A 19,671-nucleotide genomic window follows, 5' to 3' on the forward strand; every position below is an offset into this window, starting at 1 on the left:
GCTCTCAGTAATGTTGCTGTCATGTGGTATCTGTGGGCACTGGAGAAGCCCAGTGAAGTCCACTGGAAGGTGAGGCCGTTTCTGGATGGGGCTGTGTTATGTGGGACCTGTTCCATCAAACCTGGCTGCTCTAGCAGCGATGAAGGATTTTTTAGTGTTTTTTTTTTTTTTTTTTTGCCCCCTCCAAGAAGGATTTAGACCACAAGCCTAAATATGCCACGAGTTAGGACTAAAATGCAACTTGTCTCTTTCTCAAGCATGCGTAGACGTGCGATTTGGCTAAGGGCACACAAGCTGCTCCTTCAGGGAAGCATCTGCAGGAGGAACCTCCACACGTTTGCTCACACGGTGCCAAAGGGTGTGATTCTCCAGCACAGTCTCCTAGCTGGAAACTAACGGACCAGGGAGGGGAGTCAGCGTGAGGCGGAGCAGTTGCTCCTCTCTTTGCAGTGACCCGCACATCGAGGGCGAGCCGAGCTCCGGTGTCCCCAGCAGCGCTCCCAACCACTTGCCTGCAGCAGCGAGAGCCAACGGCCGGGAGAAGCCAGTTGCCAAATCCCCTGGCAGACAGCTTCCAGGGCAAACGGAGGGGCTGGGGCCAAGGTGCCAAACTGCAGCTGCTGTCCTAGCTGGGTCCCTGCTCTCCTCCATCCTCCAAGCCACCAGGGTCAGAGCCCTGCAGGGCTCCCCACCGATGTCGCTGCTAGAGGATGTGATCCTGGAGAACGTCAGCTGGGCTGCCGAGGAAGTGCAGGGCAACGAATCCTCAAAGCACGCGTTTTTCTCTCTGGATTATCAGCATGTCCAAGTCCCCTTTGAAATCACGCTCTGGATCATGCTTGCATCCTTGGCCAAAATAGGTGAGGTACCTTGAGAGGGATGGGGGTCTCTGTGGGGATGGGGTGGGCAGGGGTGGGGTGGCCTTTGTGTCACCTCTTCTCCAATCTTGGAGCCTGAGAGAACGTGCCAAGTCCTAAGGATACACATACTGTGTGTAAAACTTACTGCACGCATGGAAAATAACTACCCGGTTGCATTTTTGGAATGCAACGTTGGAAATGGTGGTTTCCCGTCTAGGAGTTCATGCCTCTGCATGCTGTTCTGTTAGTACAAAAAATATTAGGCTTTCCAGGAGAAGGGATTTTATTTAAGTGCAGCACGTGCCCAGGTGTGCTTCCATCTCGATGAGCTTGCCAGCTATGCTCCATGCAGGTTGTCCACTGACATCTTCATCTTAAAATGAATCCTCCTTGTTCTTATAAAAGGGTCCTGTGCCTGGCCAGCTGCAAGGAGTAATTCAGTCCGTGTGCAGGGTGTTATACAGCCTAAAATAAAATCCCTTTGCATCGCGGAGGTTATCTGTGCAACAACACCTAAGAAAGGATATTTTGTATAACTTGGACCTTTTTTTTTTTTTCTTTGCAAAACTGGGCATAGGAAAGTCAAAATTATATATTCTCCCCCCGCCACCCAGGAATTGTGTTCACTTCTGTTAAATTACAGCTATAAAAGTTATTTTACAGCATTTTTTTCTTTATTTTTTTTCCTCAGAAGGGAGAAGCCTCTCAGATTCAGTCAGATAAAAATTTTCTTTCAGATGGAAATTGTCTTTTTATTTTGCTGTTCTTCATCTTTTATGATGAGATCCCAATTCTGTTAACATGCCTGAAGAAATAATAATAATTAATGATCACAGATTATTCCCCGCCCCCCCCTTATTATTTCTGTTCCAGTTTCATTTGTTTCAATTACTTTTAATAATCACCTTGAGTACTTTGGTGGTTGTCAGCATTTCAGCATTTCTCTCTAACGTTGGGCATTGCACAAGGCTGGCTTGATTGGACATTTTTCAGTGTTGCCTTTAGCTTTAAGTTTTAATGATTAAATAATATTAAGATTATAAAGTGCACCATTTATAATTAATAGGAATGCTTCTTGTGTTGTTTTTTTTCTTAATGTGTGGAAGGAATCTGTGTTGTGTTTCAAATGAGCAGTTGCTCTTTATGTTAGTGCTGAAGGTAGCCTGTGAACCAGATTACATTGTAGGTAATTCCACTTTTTTTATTTGTGCAGATTATTTCCTTTTTCTATATGTGTATTACCTAAAAAATATATCTCTAACCTTATGCTATGGTGAAAAGCAGTCTGAACCAACAGTTTGGTCTTTTCAGTCCTTTTTCAGATGTTTCTAGCTGATATCTGATTGAGTGACTCCACCTTAATTGCGTGTGTTTGTTACTGGTGCTCTGAGCGGAGCCCGATGGGGGCGGGAGCGTGGGGGTCTTCCTCGCCCCGACCAGGAGTGGTTGGTGCTCTTTAGCCAGTTTGGGCTGGTGAGATAATACATTTTTTTTATTTATCCCTCCCCTTCCAGGGTTCCATCTCTATAACAAGCTGCCTTCTGTTGTTCCCGAAAGCTGTTTATTGATATTCGTAGGACTCATCATGGGGGGAATCATCTATGGCTTAAATGACAAGTCACCGCCCGTTATGGACAGCGATATCTTTTTCCTTTACCTTCTACCACCCATCGTGCTTGACGCAGGTTACTTCATGCCCAGCCGTCCCTTTTTTGAGAACATCGGCACTATCCTCCTGTACGCGGTGGTGGGGACGATATGGAACGTGTTTGGGATCGGCTTTTCCCTGTACGGGATCTGCCAGGTGAAGGCGTTTCGCCTGCAGGACGTGTCACTGCTCCACAACCTCCTGTTCGGCAGCCTGATCGCCGCTGTGGACCCCGTGGCTGTGTTAGCCGTCTTTGAGGAGATACACGTCAACGAAAAGCTACACATTTTGGTCTTCGGCGAATCGCTCCTGAACGATGCGGTGACGGTGGTAAGGACTAGCTTTTATTATGAGTATTTAATGTCTAGAGGGAAGATGGGCAGGTGCCAAGAGGTGGGATGTGGGATCTGCAGAGGGAGAACAAAGGCATCAAGAGCCTCTTCTAGCAGAGGACTCCTGGCCCACTTCTCTGGCCTCGGGTCCTGAGAAGCTTTCAGGTGAACATCTCTTCAACGGTATGTCTTGAGGCAGAAGTGCTATAGCACTCCCCTGGTAGGAGCCTGACCTCCAGAGAAGGATGCTGACCCTTGGCTGGCAGAAATCCATCCCAGCAGTGTATTTTAGTCATAGCTACATATGGCCGTGTCTAGTGAGTAACTTGGTGACGGCTGTTTGTCTCTTGTTTTTCATCCAGGTGCTCTACAAGCTATTTCGATCTTTCTGTGAAATGCCAACCATCAAAAGTGTGGATGTTTTTGCTGGAGTTGGAAAATTCTTTGTGGTCGGACTAGGAGGAGTGTTAGTAGGTCTTACTTTTGGGATGACCGCCGCCTTTACCACGCGGTTCACCAAGGATATCCGGGTCATCGAACCGCTCTTTGTCTTCCTGTACAGCTATCTTTCCTACCTCACTGCCGAGATGTTCCACCTTTCGGGGATCGTGGCGTAAGTATGTCCCAGCATCTCACCTGTCCAGGAAAGCTTTCTGGCTGTATGTACTGAAAAGTATTGTAAAAGTTTTAAAGTAAGTTTGCTTAGTTGGAAACCTGTGTACGGCAGTGAGGAGCGAGTCCAAAAGCCTGTGGAGGAGCAGAGAGCTGTAACCCCGTTGCACACATTGCAGTTACACGTCAGTGGCAGTAGCTGCAAGTCACAAGCCATGCAGATGACTGCCACTGGGCAAGCTTCCCATGGCTGGTCAGCTTATGGAGGCTGTTGAGGAATGCTTCTTTGAGCTCCATGGTTTCTGTTTGGAAACCTCGGACATCCAAGCAGTGAGGTGTCTAGTAGATTTGGCAGAGCCAGGCGAAGCTTTCTTGGCATGTTTTGTTATTGTCCACACATTGCCTAGTCAAAACCAAGATTTGAAGAGCTACAAGAAGTATTTAAACAACTCCTTGGAAGGGTTTGGTCTCAGTGTACAACACGTCTGTTTTGGTGTCCCCCGTCCCCATCCGCACCCCTCCCCACCAGCTGGCTCTGGGTGGTGGCCCCAGAGGTGGGGACTGAGCAAAGCGAGTCATGGGGTGGGAGCTGTGTATCCCCTACAGAGCCAAAAGCCTGGCCATACTCCTGCTGTTTGGGAGTGGAGGCTGTGAGGAAACCTCTGCTTTGAAGAGTCTGACTTACTGCCGCAGTTCAGGTGCAGCTCTGGAGTTTGGTCCCCTGAGTGACAGTGTCACCCGTCCTCTCGATCTCCACTTGGAAATCTGCTTCAGCCACGGTTCTCAGAGGCTTCAAAGGTGCTAAACCAAACTGCTTGCAGCTTCCTACAGCGCAGCCGGCCCCATACGCTCTTCAGTCTCCAAAGGGCTTCAGAGTGCGGCGGGTGTCTCCGTGAGCTGCCATGCAGCAAGGGCAGCACGCGGGGTGCACGGGGACCCCCTGTCCACAGCCCAGCCCCACGCCCGCTCCCCGGCAGCTTCTCCGGTCGTGAAGCCAAACGACTTGTTTCTGTAAATTCAGTCTTTCATAAATGGTCGTTTATAGACAATACAGTTAATTTATTTTTCTTTTTATTGGGGAGGTCTCTTGATAAAACGAGTAATTTTGGGTCAGATCCTTCACTTTTAAGGGATGCAATTGAACCTCGTGCTTACCTCGTCGTGCATTTCGCTTGCAGAGCAGGTGCTGAGAAAAAAATAAATGCAATAATCCTAATGGTCAAAGAAAGCTCACCTGGGAAAGCAGAGACAGACGAAAACCAGAGCAATTCAGTCCTGGTTTCTGTGGGCTGGTATCTGTTGCATTTGGTTCTCCTACCTGAACTTCAGTCAGCTGGGGCTGAGGATCACAACGAGCTATTTAATATTTCCCAAAAGACTGTAAAGTGCACTTAGACTGCATTGATAGCTACAGTGGAAACAACTATAAATCTGACCTTTTTTTTTTTTTAATTTTCTTTTTATCTTGATTGTTCTGTTGGGTATCACTAGACACAGAGTATCTGGAAGATCTATTTTTAAACTAATGATACTGCTTTGGATATAAACCATTCCTATATCTTGCAGATTTTTTTTCCTTGAATGGTTAATGGAAGCAATATCCTAGCATTACTGAAAACAATTCTAGCTCTGGGAATAGGTGAGAGAAAGCCTATTTATAGGGATGTAAGTCAGAACAGTGAAATAAATATGCTGCATAATCATCACAGAGCAGAAAACATTCAATCCTAATGGTGTCTCCTCCTATCAATCACAATCTACTGTACCCATTATGGAACCCATTTTCCATTCTTTTGAATAATGCATTGTTTCTAAAGCAAAACAATTGCAAAGGCAGCTGAATCCTGCACCGCTGGCCTTATAATTGCCACATTATAAATGCCTCTTTCATATATCTTGATTTCAAACAATTCATTCATTTGTGACCAGGGAATACTATATTATAAGAAGCAGATCTTGGCAGTTTGTTTCTTTGAAAAATAATATGATTGCCAAAAAATCAATTCTATGTAGTCAAAGAAAAAAATAATCTGTGAATGCAACCCAATCCGCTAAACAATTCTGCAAATGTTTTTAGTTTGATGCCCCTGCCCTGCCCCCGTAGCAGTGTCCATCTTTGAAGCTGTGGCAGGACAGGTCAAGTTTATACCTTCTCCGTGAATCCGGAGTGAGCCCATATCCATTCTCTGGTAAGTGTTCCCAAACCAGGGCTCTGGAATTCACTTGACCATAAACATTTGTTGGGCTGCTTTGTTCCTAGGTAGAACTATTTTACCCACTATTTATTGAGGCCAGCACAGAAACAGAATTCATTATTTTCTTTTTAGCCTGTGGTTCAATCCATGTTACTCTTTCTAGCTCAGTGCTTTAAGCAAAGTGGATCAGTCAAAAAAGGGTAAATCAAAAACGACTGATTTCAGAATATTTTTAAGTATTGGTACATTTTTTTAGGAGGTGAAAGATGTGAACTCACACAGCATTAGGTGAAAAATGGATTTGAGTCTTGGACTCATGCTGCTGGATAAAGCGGGGTCTCTTTCCCCAGCAGGGTTACCGTGGCTTTCCTGAGTCTGACCTTTCGTGTCCTGCACCTTTAGTACAAGTCCTCTTCCTGGAGCCCAGTTTTAATTTCAGGCAAATCCAGATGTTTCTCCTTCAAAAAAAGTATGGTGTGTTTTCACAGTAATGAGGAAAACCAAATAACAATTACTTTTAAGTGATAGATATAGAAATGTGTTGCATGCATATTGGGGATTTTTTTTGTTTGGATGCAAAGCCCAGTAATCAGTAACTCACAGTGGGCAGAAGTGGATATTCATTTGAAAAAAGATTTTATTTTCCTTCTAATTTCTTAATTATTTTCCCAACCAAATATCTGATAAGTATTTTCCCGTAATAGTGTTGCTGATTTGCTTAGTGCTTTAAGTACAGCAGAAATGAATGTCGCTGCTGCCCGTTCCGCTGCCTGGGCCCAGCGGTGGGTGCTGAGTGGCGGTGAGGGTGAGCTGGGGGCTCGCTGCTGAGCCAGAGGGCAAGTGGCCCTCACTCCGCGTCAGGTAGCGGCCGTGCAGGTGAGGAGCAGCAATGCAGTGGACGACAGCATCTTCCCAAAATAAATACATAGCTGTGGAGGAGAGAATCGGGGTCTTTGGTTTCATACAGTTCATAAAACCACATCCAGAAAGAAAAGCTGGGGAGGGGCTTTGTACGGGGGGGTGCAGTGACAGGGCGGGGGGGAATGGCTCTAAGCTGACTGAGGGCAGACTTAGGGCAGATGTTGGGAAGAAATTCTTCCCCGTGAGGGCGGCGCTGGCAGAGGCTGCCCAGAGCAGCTGTGGGTGCCCCGTCCCTGGGGGTGCTCAGGGCCAGGCTGGACGGGGCTGGGGGCAACCTGGGCTGGTGGGAGGTGTCCCTGCCCCTGGCGGGGGTTGGGGCTCGGGGGGCTGTCAGCTCCCTCCCAGCCCAAACCAGTCTGTGATGCTCTGATTCTAACCAGAGCACAGGCAGCTCTGCCCATCTGCAGGCTTGCCAGGGGGCAACCCTGTTTTTTTTCCATCACAACCCCCAAAATGCAAAGAATCTCCTTTGTGAAATTCTGCGGTTAAATGTGATGGGTTTGCTGCAAAGCAGTAGTCGCGTGGCTCTTTTCTGACCGGCTCTTAGCTGAGAGGATATGTTATGGATGATGTGGTGCAGAGGCCACCACCTATCCTAACACCTATTTGCATCTATATGGGTCACTTACCTGTCCTGGTCACAGCTTTGTAGCTTTAGGTTAAAGCTGGTGTTTAAAGCCAGTCTGCCAGACCCAGGTGCAGTTCTGCAAGCCAAGGATCTTCTGTGGCCTTGTCTGCGCTTGATGTGATATGAAGAGAAACCGCTGTGTCCCATGTGAAAGGAATTTTTGATGTGATAAAACTGTGTGGATGGCGTTACCAAATACCAATGGAAATCAGGTCTCAGAAACTTAAAACTGCTTTTCTGTCGCTGGTAAAATATTTAGAACAAAATGTTGCTGTCCAGGTAAAAACATAAAAAAAAATGGAACTTTGGCTCTTTGAGTGCTCAATTGTTTTGACCTTTTAAAACTGCTGGCCTGATAATGTATTTATTTGAAAAGCTGATGGATTAGGCTAACCACATATACCCTGCAACTTGAAGAACCAATTATCCATGAAAAATTGCAAGGCAGAAGTTTTAATTGGTGCTGCACACTTCTGAATTGACCTTGGATATTCAATACCTGAGGAGGTCAGATGTTCCGACTATAGCAACAGCATTTCTTGGCTCGTTGTGCAGCCTTGTGAGTGTGCTTTAGTGTTTTATTGTCTGTGGGTTGCGTGGAGTCGATGGCTTCCTAGCTGTGCCCAAATAACCTACTGTGCCAGCCCCGTCAGGCTTAGAAATACACAGCGTGAGCTATGTCGTGAGTTTCTCCAGCTTTAGACTGGGTTCGGTCCCTTGTGTGAAGGGTACAGCACTGGGGCTGCTCTTAGACTATGCTGATCCAGAGTCCTGCAAGAATCTGTTGTAGTGACCAGACACCATCCAAACTCACAGGAGTCCTATTTACACGTCTCATGCTGAGAAACAACTCTCCCGTTCCCTCGAATGTCTTTCAGCCAGGCAAAACAGGGGATGGGGACTGCTAAGCATGAAACTCTTCAGCCCAGGTGGTTGGAGTTAAAGGGCTGAAAATAGGTTGTTGTGATGGGAAGAGCTGGGTGCAGTTAATTGTAGGTATGGCTGTGTAGCTATAATAAGCGCAATAGACGGCAAGTTGTTTATCTGTTAAAAATCAGATTCAGACAGTCTGGTCGACCTGCATAGTATCTTATCATCCTGGTGGTCCTCCTGATACCATTGGGCTGATGTAGGAATTGAAGCACCTGCAAATACCTAAGACCTGACGAAGCCGATTTGTTTTTAAATAAATAACAATGTGTCAATTTTATTGTTTTGTTTTCATTTTCTCAGCATCATTGCTTGTGCCATGGGCATGAAACGTTACGTGGAGGCCAACATCTCTCTGAAGTCTCACACCACAGTCAAATACTTCATGAAGATGTGGAGCAGTGTCAGCGATACCCTCATCTTCATCTTTCTTGGAGTTTCCACCATTGGAGAAAATCACGAGTGGAACTGGCCATACATTTGCTTCACTGTCATTTTCTGTCTCATTTGGAGAGCGCTAGGTATGGTGAAATTACAGATTTTATTTTTTTTTTATATCTATAACCCTTAAGCAGGGTGTCAGCTAGGCAGGACTGTGTCCAGATGGCTTTTGAGTATCTCCATGACTGGAGACTCAACAACCTCCCCGGGAAACCTACTGCAGCCCTTGACCAGCCTCATGGTAAAAAAGTGACCAAGGTTTTTGTGTGAATGTATATATATGTGTATATGTATATATATCTATATCTATCTCTCAAGAGGAAGAGAGCTATGCATGAAAATACTCCTCTGATAATTATGGCTAACGATAACCTTCTTGAGATGAGTTACAATGAAAATCTGAGTCCTGGTCCCGGAATACTCTGGGATCCTGATTTCATTCATTGTAAACGACTAGAACACCAGGTGCAGTGTTCTCCCATTGTCCCCAGTTGTACCAGTTGGTTTAGTGTTCCGAGAGGCTGATTCTCCAGTGCCTCTAACATTGTGCAGTTACTGTCACCTATATGGGTGCGGAGTGGAGTGCCTAGCTCCTCAGTTATGGATGGTTGTGTATATTAACTGTGTCTGCAAATGGAACAGAGCTCGCATTTTGGCAAAGAATTTGAGAGCTAAAAGTATTCAACGGGATTTATGTTTATGAACCACAAAGAGAGTGAACTCAAATTTGATAGACATTTCGAGAAATTGCTTAAATAGGCCAGGCCGTGATTAGCAACACATAGCGGAATGGGTTTCATTAGCTGGTAATACAGGCCAGGGTTTGTTTTAGTAACTGCACCATAAACATGCTTGGAAACATGCTTATTAGTCAGTTATGTGTACATTTTAATGTTTTGTTATGATTAAGTGGTTTGCTCTTAAATGACTTGCTCAATGAAACAAGTTCTGAGTGAGTCTGACTTTTTCTAGTTCAAAATGTCTTTATTGCAAGACATAAGGAACACAGTAACATTATGAAAGTGCAACCAGACTGCTGCAGCTCTCCAAACGCTGCTCTTCTGATTGCATCCTCTAATTATGCAGCACATTATTAGCGCAGGGCTCAGCACTGCAGCCAGGAAAGAAACCACTCTTTCCATTCAAAATTCCCCTTAAATTAAATGAGAATACACAAACCAGGGCTGAAGATAGTCTTGCACAGCTGATGCCGAGTAAGTTGTGCCTTTTCTGCAGCGCCTTCCTGGAGAGCTGTAAGCATGCCGGGAGGATGCGAGCGGGGCAGGGTGCTGCATGAAGCCGGGCTGGGAAACGCCTGCCTTGGAGATGGTGCTTGGGAGGAGAGCCCTACCTGCTCGACGTGCCCAGCAGCTCTGGAGCTGCTGGAGGCACTGGTCCAGAGCTGGGAGGTGCCCAGGGAGTTTGCTTGCAGGAATGGGGGACTCTTGTGATGATGGTGCTGGGGTTGGGTGTCAGCTGTGCCCCGGTCCTTGGTTGGATTCTCCCTCTCCTCTCAAACAAGAAATGATTTTGCTGAAGCCTGGGGACTGGAATTACTCTGATATCAGAGAGATCATCTAAAAAGCAAAATACATTAATTGCATGACAGCACTAACATTCAACTGTTATCCAAGCACCGACGAGGCTTCCTTCTGCTCTTTCTGAAGGTATCTCTCTAGAAGAAGATATAATCTGCTCAAAATGATTAATTGTATGTAATTTCTTGGAGCAAACTGGTCTTGAATTAGTTTAGGGCATGCTAATAATAATTTATGAGGAAGGATTAAATTAAGACAAAGGCCAGGATATCAGATCCTGTAAATTTTGTTCCTTTAAATCCTTGGCACTGTGTGAGCTTTACCATAGCCGCAGATGTGATCTGAGGTATGCTTTATTTAACGTATTTATTTGTTCTTAAGTTACAAAGAACCTTGACACTGAAGTACTTCATGCCTGCTGGTCTGGGCGCCCTTTCCACAGAGCTCCAGAGCTGGGGAAGGTGTTGCAAGGTTCGATTAGTGAGTTCCCTATTCCTAAACAGCGCTGGCTTTTTGTTTTCTTCAAACTGCACTGACATGCAGTCAGAGTTCAGATATTTTTAGTTGTATGTGTGTGGGAAGATGTTGGATACGTACAAGTGCACTGTTTTACAAACACCCTTTAGAAAAACCATAGTGATGTGGATCCAGCTGGTTCCTAGCAAAAGTCAGTGACGGCCTGTGTCATCAGTTCTCAAAACAGCCGTATATCTTCAGGAAAGAAGATGTTTATTGTATCCATTGGTATTAAGATCATGGCTTACTGATTTATGGCCTGACTTTTTGTACCTTTCTGCATCTGTTTATGTATTTGCAAATGACTATAATTTACATCAATTGCCATGTCACCTTGCGCAGTCTTAAATTTGCACAGTGTAAATCTTTGAGTGAAAGATTTGTGAAGAAACATCATTAATGCAGGCAGAATATAGCTACTTATCCAAGCTGCTGCTTAGAAACTTTTGGAAATCGGAGGGTAACCTGTGGCTAAGCTGTTGCTGATGGTTTGCCTCGAGAGCATTTTTAACCCAAGCAATCAAATAGTTTGTTATCACCAATTAGAATAAATCAATTAATATTTCAATTAGGTTCTGAGGATCTGGCGCCGTATCATTATATGGGTAAAGTTTCAGCTGACACATGACCATAGAATGGCCCTATAAACCTTAATTAATTACCATCAAAATAAATGTGCTCATACATCCTCTGTTGCCAGTAGTTCTTGTTTGTTCAGCATTTAGCTGACGCTTAACACCGAGTCACCAGGTGGACGGTGTGTTCTGGGGACCCACGGTCATGGGAGCAGGATGACACAAACACCCCTGTGGAGCTGAGTCCCGAAAGACACTCTGGTTTCCCAGCCGGACTGTAGTAAGCACAAGGCTGAGTTAAAAACCAGGAGAATTTGCTACAATATGTGCTACCTAAATACTTACAGTCGTACAAACCCCCAGAACTGTGGCCATTCAATGGTGTTTGCAATCCCCCAAATCAGAAATGTGTTGGGGATTAATTTTTATCTGGACAAACCACATGCAAACCTTTTGGACCAGGCTGGAAGCAAAGCCCTTTTCCAGTGGGATGTTGGGAACTTTCCACTTTGGGCCCTGGTTCCTTGTGACCGTGTTTACCATTTCAGTGATGTTTCACTGTGAAATACATCATAGGATTGAGTTTTATCAAATTGCTCCTTTTGTTTGATGTGCTCCCATCTTCTTTCCTGCTTTTCAGGGGTTCTTGTGCTGACTTTCTTTGTGAACAGATTTAATGTGAACACCATCACCAGCAAGGACCAATTCATTATCGCCTACGGGGGTCTCCGAGGAGCTATTTGTTTCTCTTTGGTTTTCTTGCTCCCCGACTTTCACAGAAAGAAGCTTTTCATTGCAGCGACAACTGTTGTCATCCTCTTCACTGTGTTTGTACAGGTAAAACAATCTCGGTGTCACCAGGAGATGTAAAGAATGAGAGTGACTTATTTTCCAGACAAATAACTGGTACTAAGCCATTAGATGGATATTAGGGTTTACCAGTCATTAAAACTTTCCCTCCGTTGAGTGGCTAGGCATGTAAAAATCTAAAATTATTACTGAAAGAGGCAGAAGTGTGAGAATGTGTCACACATTCATGAGGCTGGCTAGCAGTTGTTGACTTAGAACGTGTGCTGTATCATTTTCCATGATAACTTGTCCCATCTTTGATCTGGTCCACCCGTATTGGGGTAGCAGTGGTGAAAACAGTGAAGGATGTTGCTGGCATAGGTTTCCTCTCTGGAGTAGTGCTGTAGTGCTTCTGCGTGTTCTATGGGAGAGCAAAGCCAATGCAAACCAATCTCTACAACTAGTTTGCTCTTTGAGCAAGGTAAGAACTAATTTTTATTGTAGATCTTGTCATGAACTGAAATGCCACCTGAGCCGTGCAGTAATGAAGGTCAGTTTTGCTGATCCCAAAGGTGAGAAGGTGGAGGATGACTGGAAACACTCCAAACCCTCTGAACATTGACAGCAAGAATTTTAAGAGGTTTATGGTTTGGTCATCTCAGTTTTGGTAGCTCACAAACGGGACAATGTAAAGGGACCTAATTTTGAAGGAGTGACTTCCTAATGTTTTCTGAGAAGTTCCATTTTATTGGGGCATCCAAGAGCTGAAGCCACAACAGTCCTTAGTTGTTCATCAAAATACTTTATATATACATCTGAGATGTTTTTAAGTTCATGCAGCAAAGCAGCTGCGGTTATTTTATGATGATGCAGCAGGAAGGGGATTGCTTTAACTGGAGAAAAAAATGTGGGGGTGTGACTTGTTATACCAGGCAAGGAAAATCAGAAGCAAATAAAGTCATAGCACATTTGATTTATTTGCCTCTAACTTTTCTTTTATAAAGGAACCCTAAGCCCTGTGTCTACCTTCTTTCTCCTTCTGCCCTGGCGATTCTTGGGTTGTTTCCCACCCAGTGGGAAAACTTCTGTGAGTGAGTGCAACCTGCCCACATCACGGAGTGGTTGTGGACGTGTTCATCTGCCAGGGTAGGAGAGGGAGGTGGACCTTCACAGCACTGTTGCTCAGAGATATTTGATTTATTGTTTCAAGCACGAATGTACTATTTTTTTCCTGTTTTTTTTTTTTTCCTTTCTTTTTAAAGACTGTTTTTTGCCGTGGGTGTGTTTTGCAAAGCACAATCCTATATGAAGGCTGTAGGAGCACCTGCAGCTTGGGCTGCTCCTGGGGAGCCCATGGGAGGTGGTACATCTGCCCCTGCCTGCTGTCACACAGCGGACAGGGTCCCAGGCTGGCCAGCCTGCTGCTGGTACTGCTCTCCTTACTAACGTGCCTTTGTCACGGATTCTTAATTAGCACCCTCCAGGTGTATGATGGGGAAAGGCTGTGCCTAAAGGAGGGAGAACCCGAGTTGTGAGGAGTTCCTGTGCTGCAGGGCTGGGGAGGAGCAGGCAGCAGCTCTCGGCATTGCTGTGACATCTAGTGGTGAAAGCCTCCGTGCTTCCTCCGGTGGGCTGGAGGCTGTGGATGTGCCTCCCCTCTGCCCAGCAGCGAGCCTGTAGGGGCAAGGATCCCTTCCCTGAAATCCACCTTTTAGTTCACCTGGCAAATGCTGTCATATGCGAAGGAGGATGCAGAGGATGGAAAAACTGGGGCTGTCCGGTTGCAAAGTGAGCAAGGCTGATGTCTGCCTGGTGTGCTCTATCCCAAAAAGTTAAGAGGAGGTCCCTGTAGGGCTGACGCAAGTGGGATGGAGGTCTGGGAAAGGCACCGTGCGGAAGAGCTTGCCGGGAGCTCCTGCGGCAGGGCGTGAGGTCCGCGCAGAGCTGTGGACCCGGGGCTGCCCTCCCGCCCTCGGATGGGGGGAGCAGAGCAGCTGCTGGGGCTTTGGGAGACGGCAGCTCACAGTGACAGCTGCCGCATGGCCCATGGCTGAGCATCACCCTCAAGAGCAAATCCCTTCCACGTGGCCTCCCCGAACCCCTCAGGTGGGGGGTGTTGGGTACCCGGGCAATGTGGAGGGTTGGGGCTGACGCTGTGCATCCCCACATCCACCGAACCCTCACCACGAGCTGCAAAACATGGTCAGCAAGTGTGACGTGCCGATGGGCTCGGAGCTGAGACCTGAGGGCAGCTGAACTGGGCACTGTTTTCAGGCTGAAAGGAGCGAGCAGGGGCCGGGGTGGGGGGAGCACACTTAGGTGGAGGTTGACAAGTTTTAAGATGCAAATGTGGGTCAGAAATTGAAAAGATAGGGTCACTAGGCACGTCCGCTCATGCAGAGACGCTCTTGAGTCTCAGACAAAGGTTGTTCTAAGGCAGCAGCTCCATTCTGCCGAGCCTTCGGAAAGTCCTTCCCAGGACTGGGGAAAGGGCTTTTGTGTCACCTCAAAGCTCAACTGATGATGTCATCTCTGTGCGAAAGGGTGAGAGTTAAACAGGGTCCCCCGTGGGTATGTGTCGGCGGGGCGACCCCCTGACCTTCAGCCATTCAGTGGGAGCGCAGCATCTCTGGAGGCAGCTCTCACCTGGTTCCAGGTACCTGCGTGGTGTGTGCCTGAGGATGGGGCAGGGGGAGTAAACTTACTTCAAAGCAGAACCAGAAAGATGTTGCTGTAGCTCAGCACAGGAAAAAATAGGTAAATATAACAGAAGCAGGTATTAAGAGGGACCTGTAGAAACCTGGGCTTGCAAATGATTCCTGCAGCTTCTGAAGCCTGTGTCACTGCTTCCAGCCCATCGGTGGATGCAGGGTTGAAGTGTGGACATCTTTCCCATCCCAGCATCTTTCATGGTGCAGGGCACTTTGGGTGAAAAGGACAAGCAAAATGTTGACTACAAAATAACTTCTGTAGATAGTGGAGTGTCGCTATTTTGCGCAGTAAGTTTTCTTTATAGTCACAGTGATACCAGTACAGACTTGGGGGGGGTGTCTCAGTGTGAGGACAGGAGGGACAGCCTGGGTGAGATGATTTGGGCCCTTTTAAGCTGATGAAGGCCAGCAAAGACATCTTGTCAGAGCACAAACCCACTTCATTTTCTTGGAAACCCTGACCACGCTGTCTGAAAAGCCTCACGCTGCACAGAATAATGACCGATGTGGAAGCAGCTGGGCTTGTCCGTACACCTTGGTCTATCGGTGCATTACACAACCCAGGAAACTCATCTACTTTGGCCTTTCTAACTCGGTTGCATAAGGCTCTTCCCACAACAAGCCTGGTTAATAACTTTGAGAAGGCTGACTGAGCAATTGTCAGGTCCTCAGCACTTCGAAGCAGGCCTGGATATGTGCCATGTAGACCAGAAAGTCCTCCAAGGAGCTGTGGGCTCATCTGGAATGTCACAAAAAGCCCTCATTGTTCCGCCTTTCAGTGCGGTTTAAAAATGAAATACCATGTTCTCCATTTGAAGTTTGCTCTCTCAGCCTGCTGGCCTCTGACCCCTTCCATGAAATTGTTAGCAAATACAACAATTGTGAAGAGGTTTTGTTGTTGTTGTTTGCTGCCTACACTGACTCAGCAGCTATTGGTCTGCTGATGGTAGAAAAACTTTGTGAGCCATCACAGAGCCGTCAGCGTGTGGTGATGCACTTCAGATGAGTTATCCTTGGTGGGTACAGGAGCATCACAGGGTACCTACAGGTGTGCTGTGAAGTCACCTGTGGCTTGAAATGACTCGTGGGATTCCCATAACGTTCCCAAGGTCAGGAAGGGCCAGAGGTGTTTCTAAGTTTGGGAGTCCTGGTCACAAAACTCCAAAGTGCCACTTTAAAATGCAGCTGATTATCCAGTGAAGGCAAGAGACCAAATTATATTGTCTCTACTTAATTTTTTTAATATCTGTTATTTCTGAAGTTGTGGGTTTTATGTTGTTTACTCTGAATAGTGATGCATTTTTTATTGCTATTAGCTATTAAAATGACATATTAATTGTTTCTGCAATTAAAAATGTGTTCAACTCTCCTCTCTGCCAGCATTTGTGACATTCAGAAGTCATAAACTTCAACTACTCCATCGTTTTTGCTGTAAACATGTCCTAGAAAAGCCATTTCATACTGAAGTCGGGCTAAGAAATGCACCACAGCAGCATTTTAGAAGTTCTCTCATGAGGTTCAAAGGACATTAAAACTCTTCCCTTGACCCTTCCCACCAGGTGGATACTTTGATTAGTAAACTTAGCCACCGGCTGGCCATCAAAGATCACTGGAGTAATGATCTGTGACACATAATACTCAAAAAGTGAGCAGACAGGTGCTGGTGGAGGCTGCGTGCTGTGAAGTCGCCGGGGCTATCGTTGTTCCAGGCATTTGAACTCTGAAGGTTTCAAGCCCCTTTCCAGCTGGGGGGCCACGGGCGACAGCGAGCCGCAGGCCTGACCTTGGAATTAGCGGTTGATGTTTTGTGGTCTGTGCGATGCCAGATGAGGAGAGCAGAGTGTTTCCCCTCCCTGCCCACCCCCATCCCGAAGCCTGTATGTGAGCTCCTGTCGACAGGCTACTACCACGAGAAAACAAAATGTTTGGCTCACAACTGGGAGGACAGAGTTTCTAGTCTTGTTGAAGCTTTGTGGTTTTTATCTTGCTAATGAAACGGAACAGAGGGAGACACTCAGACACCAGGGCTTGTTCTGGCAAACAAGCTGTGGCTCATACCATGCCATGTGGGTGAGTTTTGTTCCAGTGCAGGTACCGCTAAGAAAGCCTGATGCAAAGAAAGGCTGATTTTTGTCATTGTGTGCAGGGGATGACCATCCGTCCTCTCGTTGACTTGCTGGCTGTCAAGAGGAAAAGAGAGAGTGCTCCCACAGTGGGAGAGCAGATCCATATTCGGGTAAGTGATACCTCTGCCAACATGTGGCCAGAGCTTTCCAATAGGCTCTGCTGGTAGCAGTATGGTCCTTCTGAAGTGTGGGTGCCTCCAGGGACTCTGCAGATCTGCAGTTTTACCTGAATCTTCTGCCCTTCGGTCCCTTTCCAGGTTTTAAGTCCTATGCAGCTTCCGAACCATGGGTTGTTATTTGTGTTGGATTAGAAAGCACTGACTGAGTCAGGCTGATGTTGCATTAAATGGTGCACAAACATGACAGAAAACAATGATTACTCACCCAAAAGTTTGTACTCTAACCTAAACTCCAACTTTTCTGCTTCTCTGGAAGGAGTGAAAAAGAAAACAAGGCTTGGCTGCTTTCAGGGTTGGGATCTCCCATGTGTTCGTGAGTCACATCACCACCACCAGTGTGGATATTTTTGCAAGAAAGTTTAGAAAAAGGAGGGCAAGGTTAGCACCGTGTTGGAGGGAACCACTGAAGTGCCCCATCCCTGGGGGTGCTCAGGGCCAGGCTGGACGGGGCTGGGGGCAACCTGGGCTGGTGGGAGGTGTCCCTGCCCCTGGCAGGGGGTTGGGGCTCGGGGGGCTGTCAGCTCCCTCCCAGCCCAAACCAGGCTGTGATTCCATGATTCTGAGTTCATAACCCAAAGGCGGAACTTAGTTCACCTTCTCGCCATCCAAACATTGGCCTTTCTAGTCATAGAGGACTTCTTCAGAGAGCGTGTCAGCAGCAGGAGAAAGCGGGGTGCTCTGCATGCCTGGGTGAGGCTTTGCATTTGCATCTGCATCCAGTGGAAAATTTTGTTTCCACACTGGTTCACCAGTCACATTTCTGCAGGTATGAATCCTTCAGTAATATTTTTGTCTTCTTTTCGGGTAGCTAGAAATGAAGACATCGGGTCTGAAGACTTTTATAAAAACTGTTTGGCACCCTCACAATTAGGCTGTATTGCGGGGCTTTGTCCGAGGTTCAGAACAGTTCAACAGGCTGAAGAGTCTCTCCCTATCACGAACAGAGAATACTTTTTTTCTTTTGTTAGTGTGTGAATAGTACATTATCTCTGCAAACGTGTTTATTAGCAAATGTGAGCTGAAAATGGCCCATGTACCAATGAAGCTGCGAAGGCATCAATGCAGGTAGCTGGAAATCAGGGCTGCAGAAGCCAGAAACAGCTTTCTTCCTCAAGTTTATTTTTCTGTCCACATCATCGGGATATTTTTGCTCGCAAAAGCGATCATCAGTGATGGGGAGGCAGGGGGGCAGGTAATTTCTGCAATGTGAGGACTCTAAACCTGTACCAGGCTGCAGGGCTGAGCGAACCACTCTGAAATTTTTCTGTCTCTGACCCCCCCAAAATAATCTTTTAAAAAATCAGACCTGGAGGAAGCTCCAGGGACATCAGGGCCTGAGTGTGGAGAGGTATTGACCTGTAGTAGAGCAGAGCCCTCTCCCAGGTTAGAAATGCCAGTAGGAGGGAAAGCAATTTGGGAAATTAGAGATTTAACTTCTAGGTGAAAAAATTGACTTGTCTGGGATTTTTAATGTAATTTTAAACAATAATAATGTTTTTGTATAAGGCGTGATATGACCAATGATTTCATTTAGTGGGAAGTGTCTGGGGGAAGGCAGTATTTCTTATTCAAGTCAAAGCATCATTTGTATGTTATCTGCATCTACATCCTGAAGATAACTGATCTCCTGAGACATATTGAGGTTTTTGAGGACAATTTGAGCATTTCCTGCTTATCAAGGCCTGATATGCAGGACATGCAAGCCATCGGCCACCCTATACATATCACAAAGAGCATATCCACGTCCCTCAGCGATTATTTTTTGCTCGCACAGACCTGAAAGCAAGCAGCCAAACCCCTTATTGTACTCCAGGACTAAGGGATACACGTGGATGACTGGATTGGGAATTAGCCTGACATCCCTTCTCCTTGTTTGCCGGCACTGTGTACTGGGCTAAAAGCATCTCCCATTTTGTCTGCTGGCTTTTGATGTTTGCTGACTGAATTCATCAGGTATGCGATGCGTGCAACTGGTGTATAGCAAAATCCTCTCTTCTGTTTAGTTCTTGGATCATTTGCTGGCTGGCATCGAAGATATATCTGGACACTGGGGACAGTACTACTGGAAAGACAAGTAAGGATTTGCCAAAATGCAACTGTGTACATGTGTAGAAAAAAGTGAGGCTGGTTTCTATCCCCTAAGATTCCACTGCGGGCAGCTGAGCCTTGTTCAAACTTGTGGCACAAGGCTGGTGACAGGGGGGCAGCTTTTCCTTGGCCAAGGTGAGACCAGGTTCTCGGGGCACTCCTTTCTCTTCTCCTGTTGTGTTTGCCCCTTCTTATACAAAGAAAGCTGCTGGAAGCGAGGGGGCCATGCCAGCACAGCGCACAGCCCCTGTGGCTTCAGCCTGTCGCTGCCTGCAGCGGTGCTGCCCCTGCCCTCCGGCCAGGCTGGGGACCCCAGCCCCGCCTGTTCACAATTAACACTAAATATATGAGCTTGCATCACTTGGAGGGGCAACTGCTTGTTGTGGACTGACAAATTACAGAGGTTCTCTACAGATTTATGTAGCAAAGTGCTCAATTTTCATTAAGCTCTGGTAGATTACACGTGTAGGAGATATATATTTTTTTTAAATAAATACAAATAACATCAAATATACTAATGGAAATTACCAGGTTCAATTCCATGGCTGTGCAGAAATATGCAGCTAACTTAATGGTAAGGAC

At 46.3% G+C, this 19,671-nt stretch overlaps 1 protein-coding gene across 1 annotated transcript in view; it reads left to right on the forward strand.

The window, feature by feature from the left end:
- The first annotated feature begins 249 nt into the window (after positions 1 to 249).
- Positions 250 to 19,671, forward strand: part of LOC130158949 (sodium/hydrogen exchanger 2-like) — a 31,789-nt gene continuing 12,367 nt past the window's right edge. Inside the window, exons 1-7 of the mRNA XM_056360080.1 lie at positions 250 to 860; positions 2,375 to 2,838; positions 3,203 to 3,453; positions 8,430 to 8,647; positions 11,837 to 12,033; positions 16,843 to 16,932; positions 19,005 to 19,075. Of these exons, the coding sequence (XP_056216055.1) occupies positions 695 to 860; positions 2,375 to 2,838; positions 3,203 to 3,453; positions 8,430 to 8,647; positions 11,837 to 12,033; positions 16,843 to 16,932; positions 19,005 to 19,075 (1,457 nt within the window). The 5' untranslated portion in view covers positions 250 to 694. The remainder of the gene's footprint in view (positions 861 to 2,374; positions 2,839 to 3,202; positions 3,454 to 8,429; positions 8,648 to 11,836; positions 12,034 to 16,842; positions 16,933 to 19,004; positions 19,076 to 19,671) is intronic.

This window comes from Falco biarmicus, chromosome 14 (genome assembly GCF_023638135.1).
Source record: "Falco biarmicus isolate bFalBia1 chromosome 14, bFalBia1.pri, whole genome shotgun sequence".
Taxonomy (NCBI): Eukaryota; Metazoa; Chordata; class Aves; order Falconiformes; family Falconidae; genus Falco; species Falco biarmicus.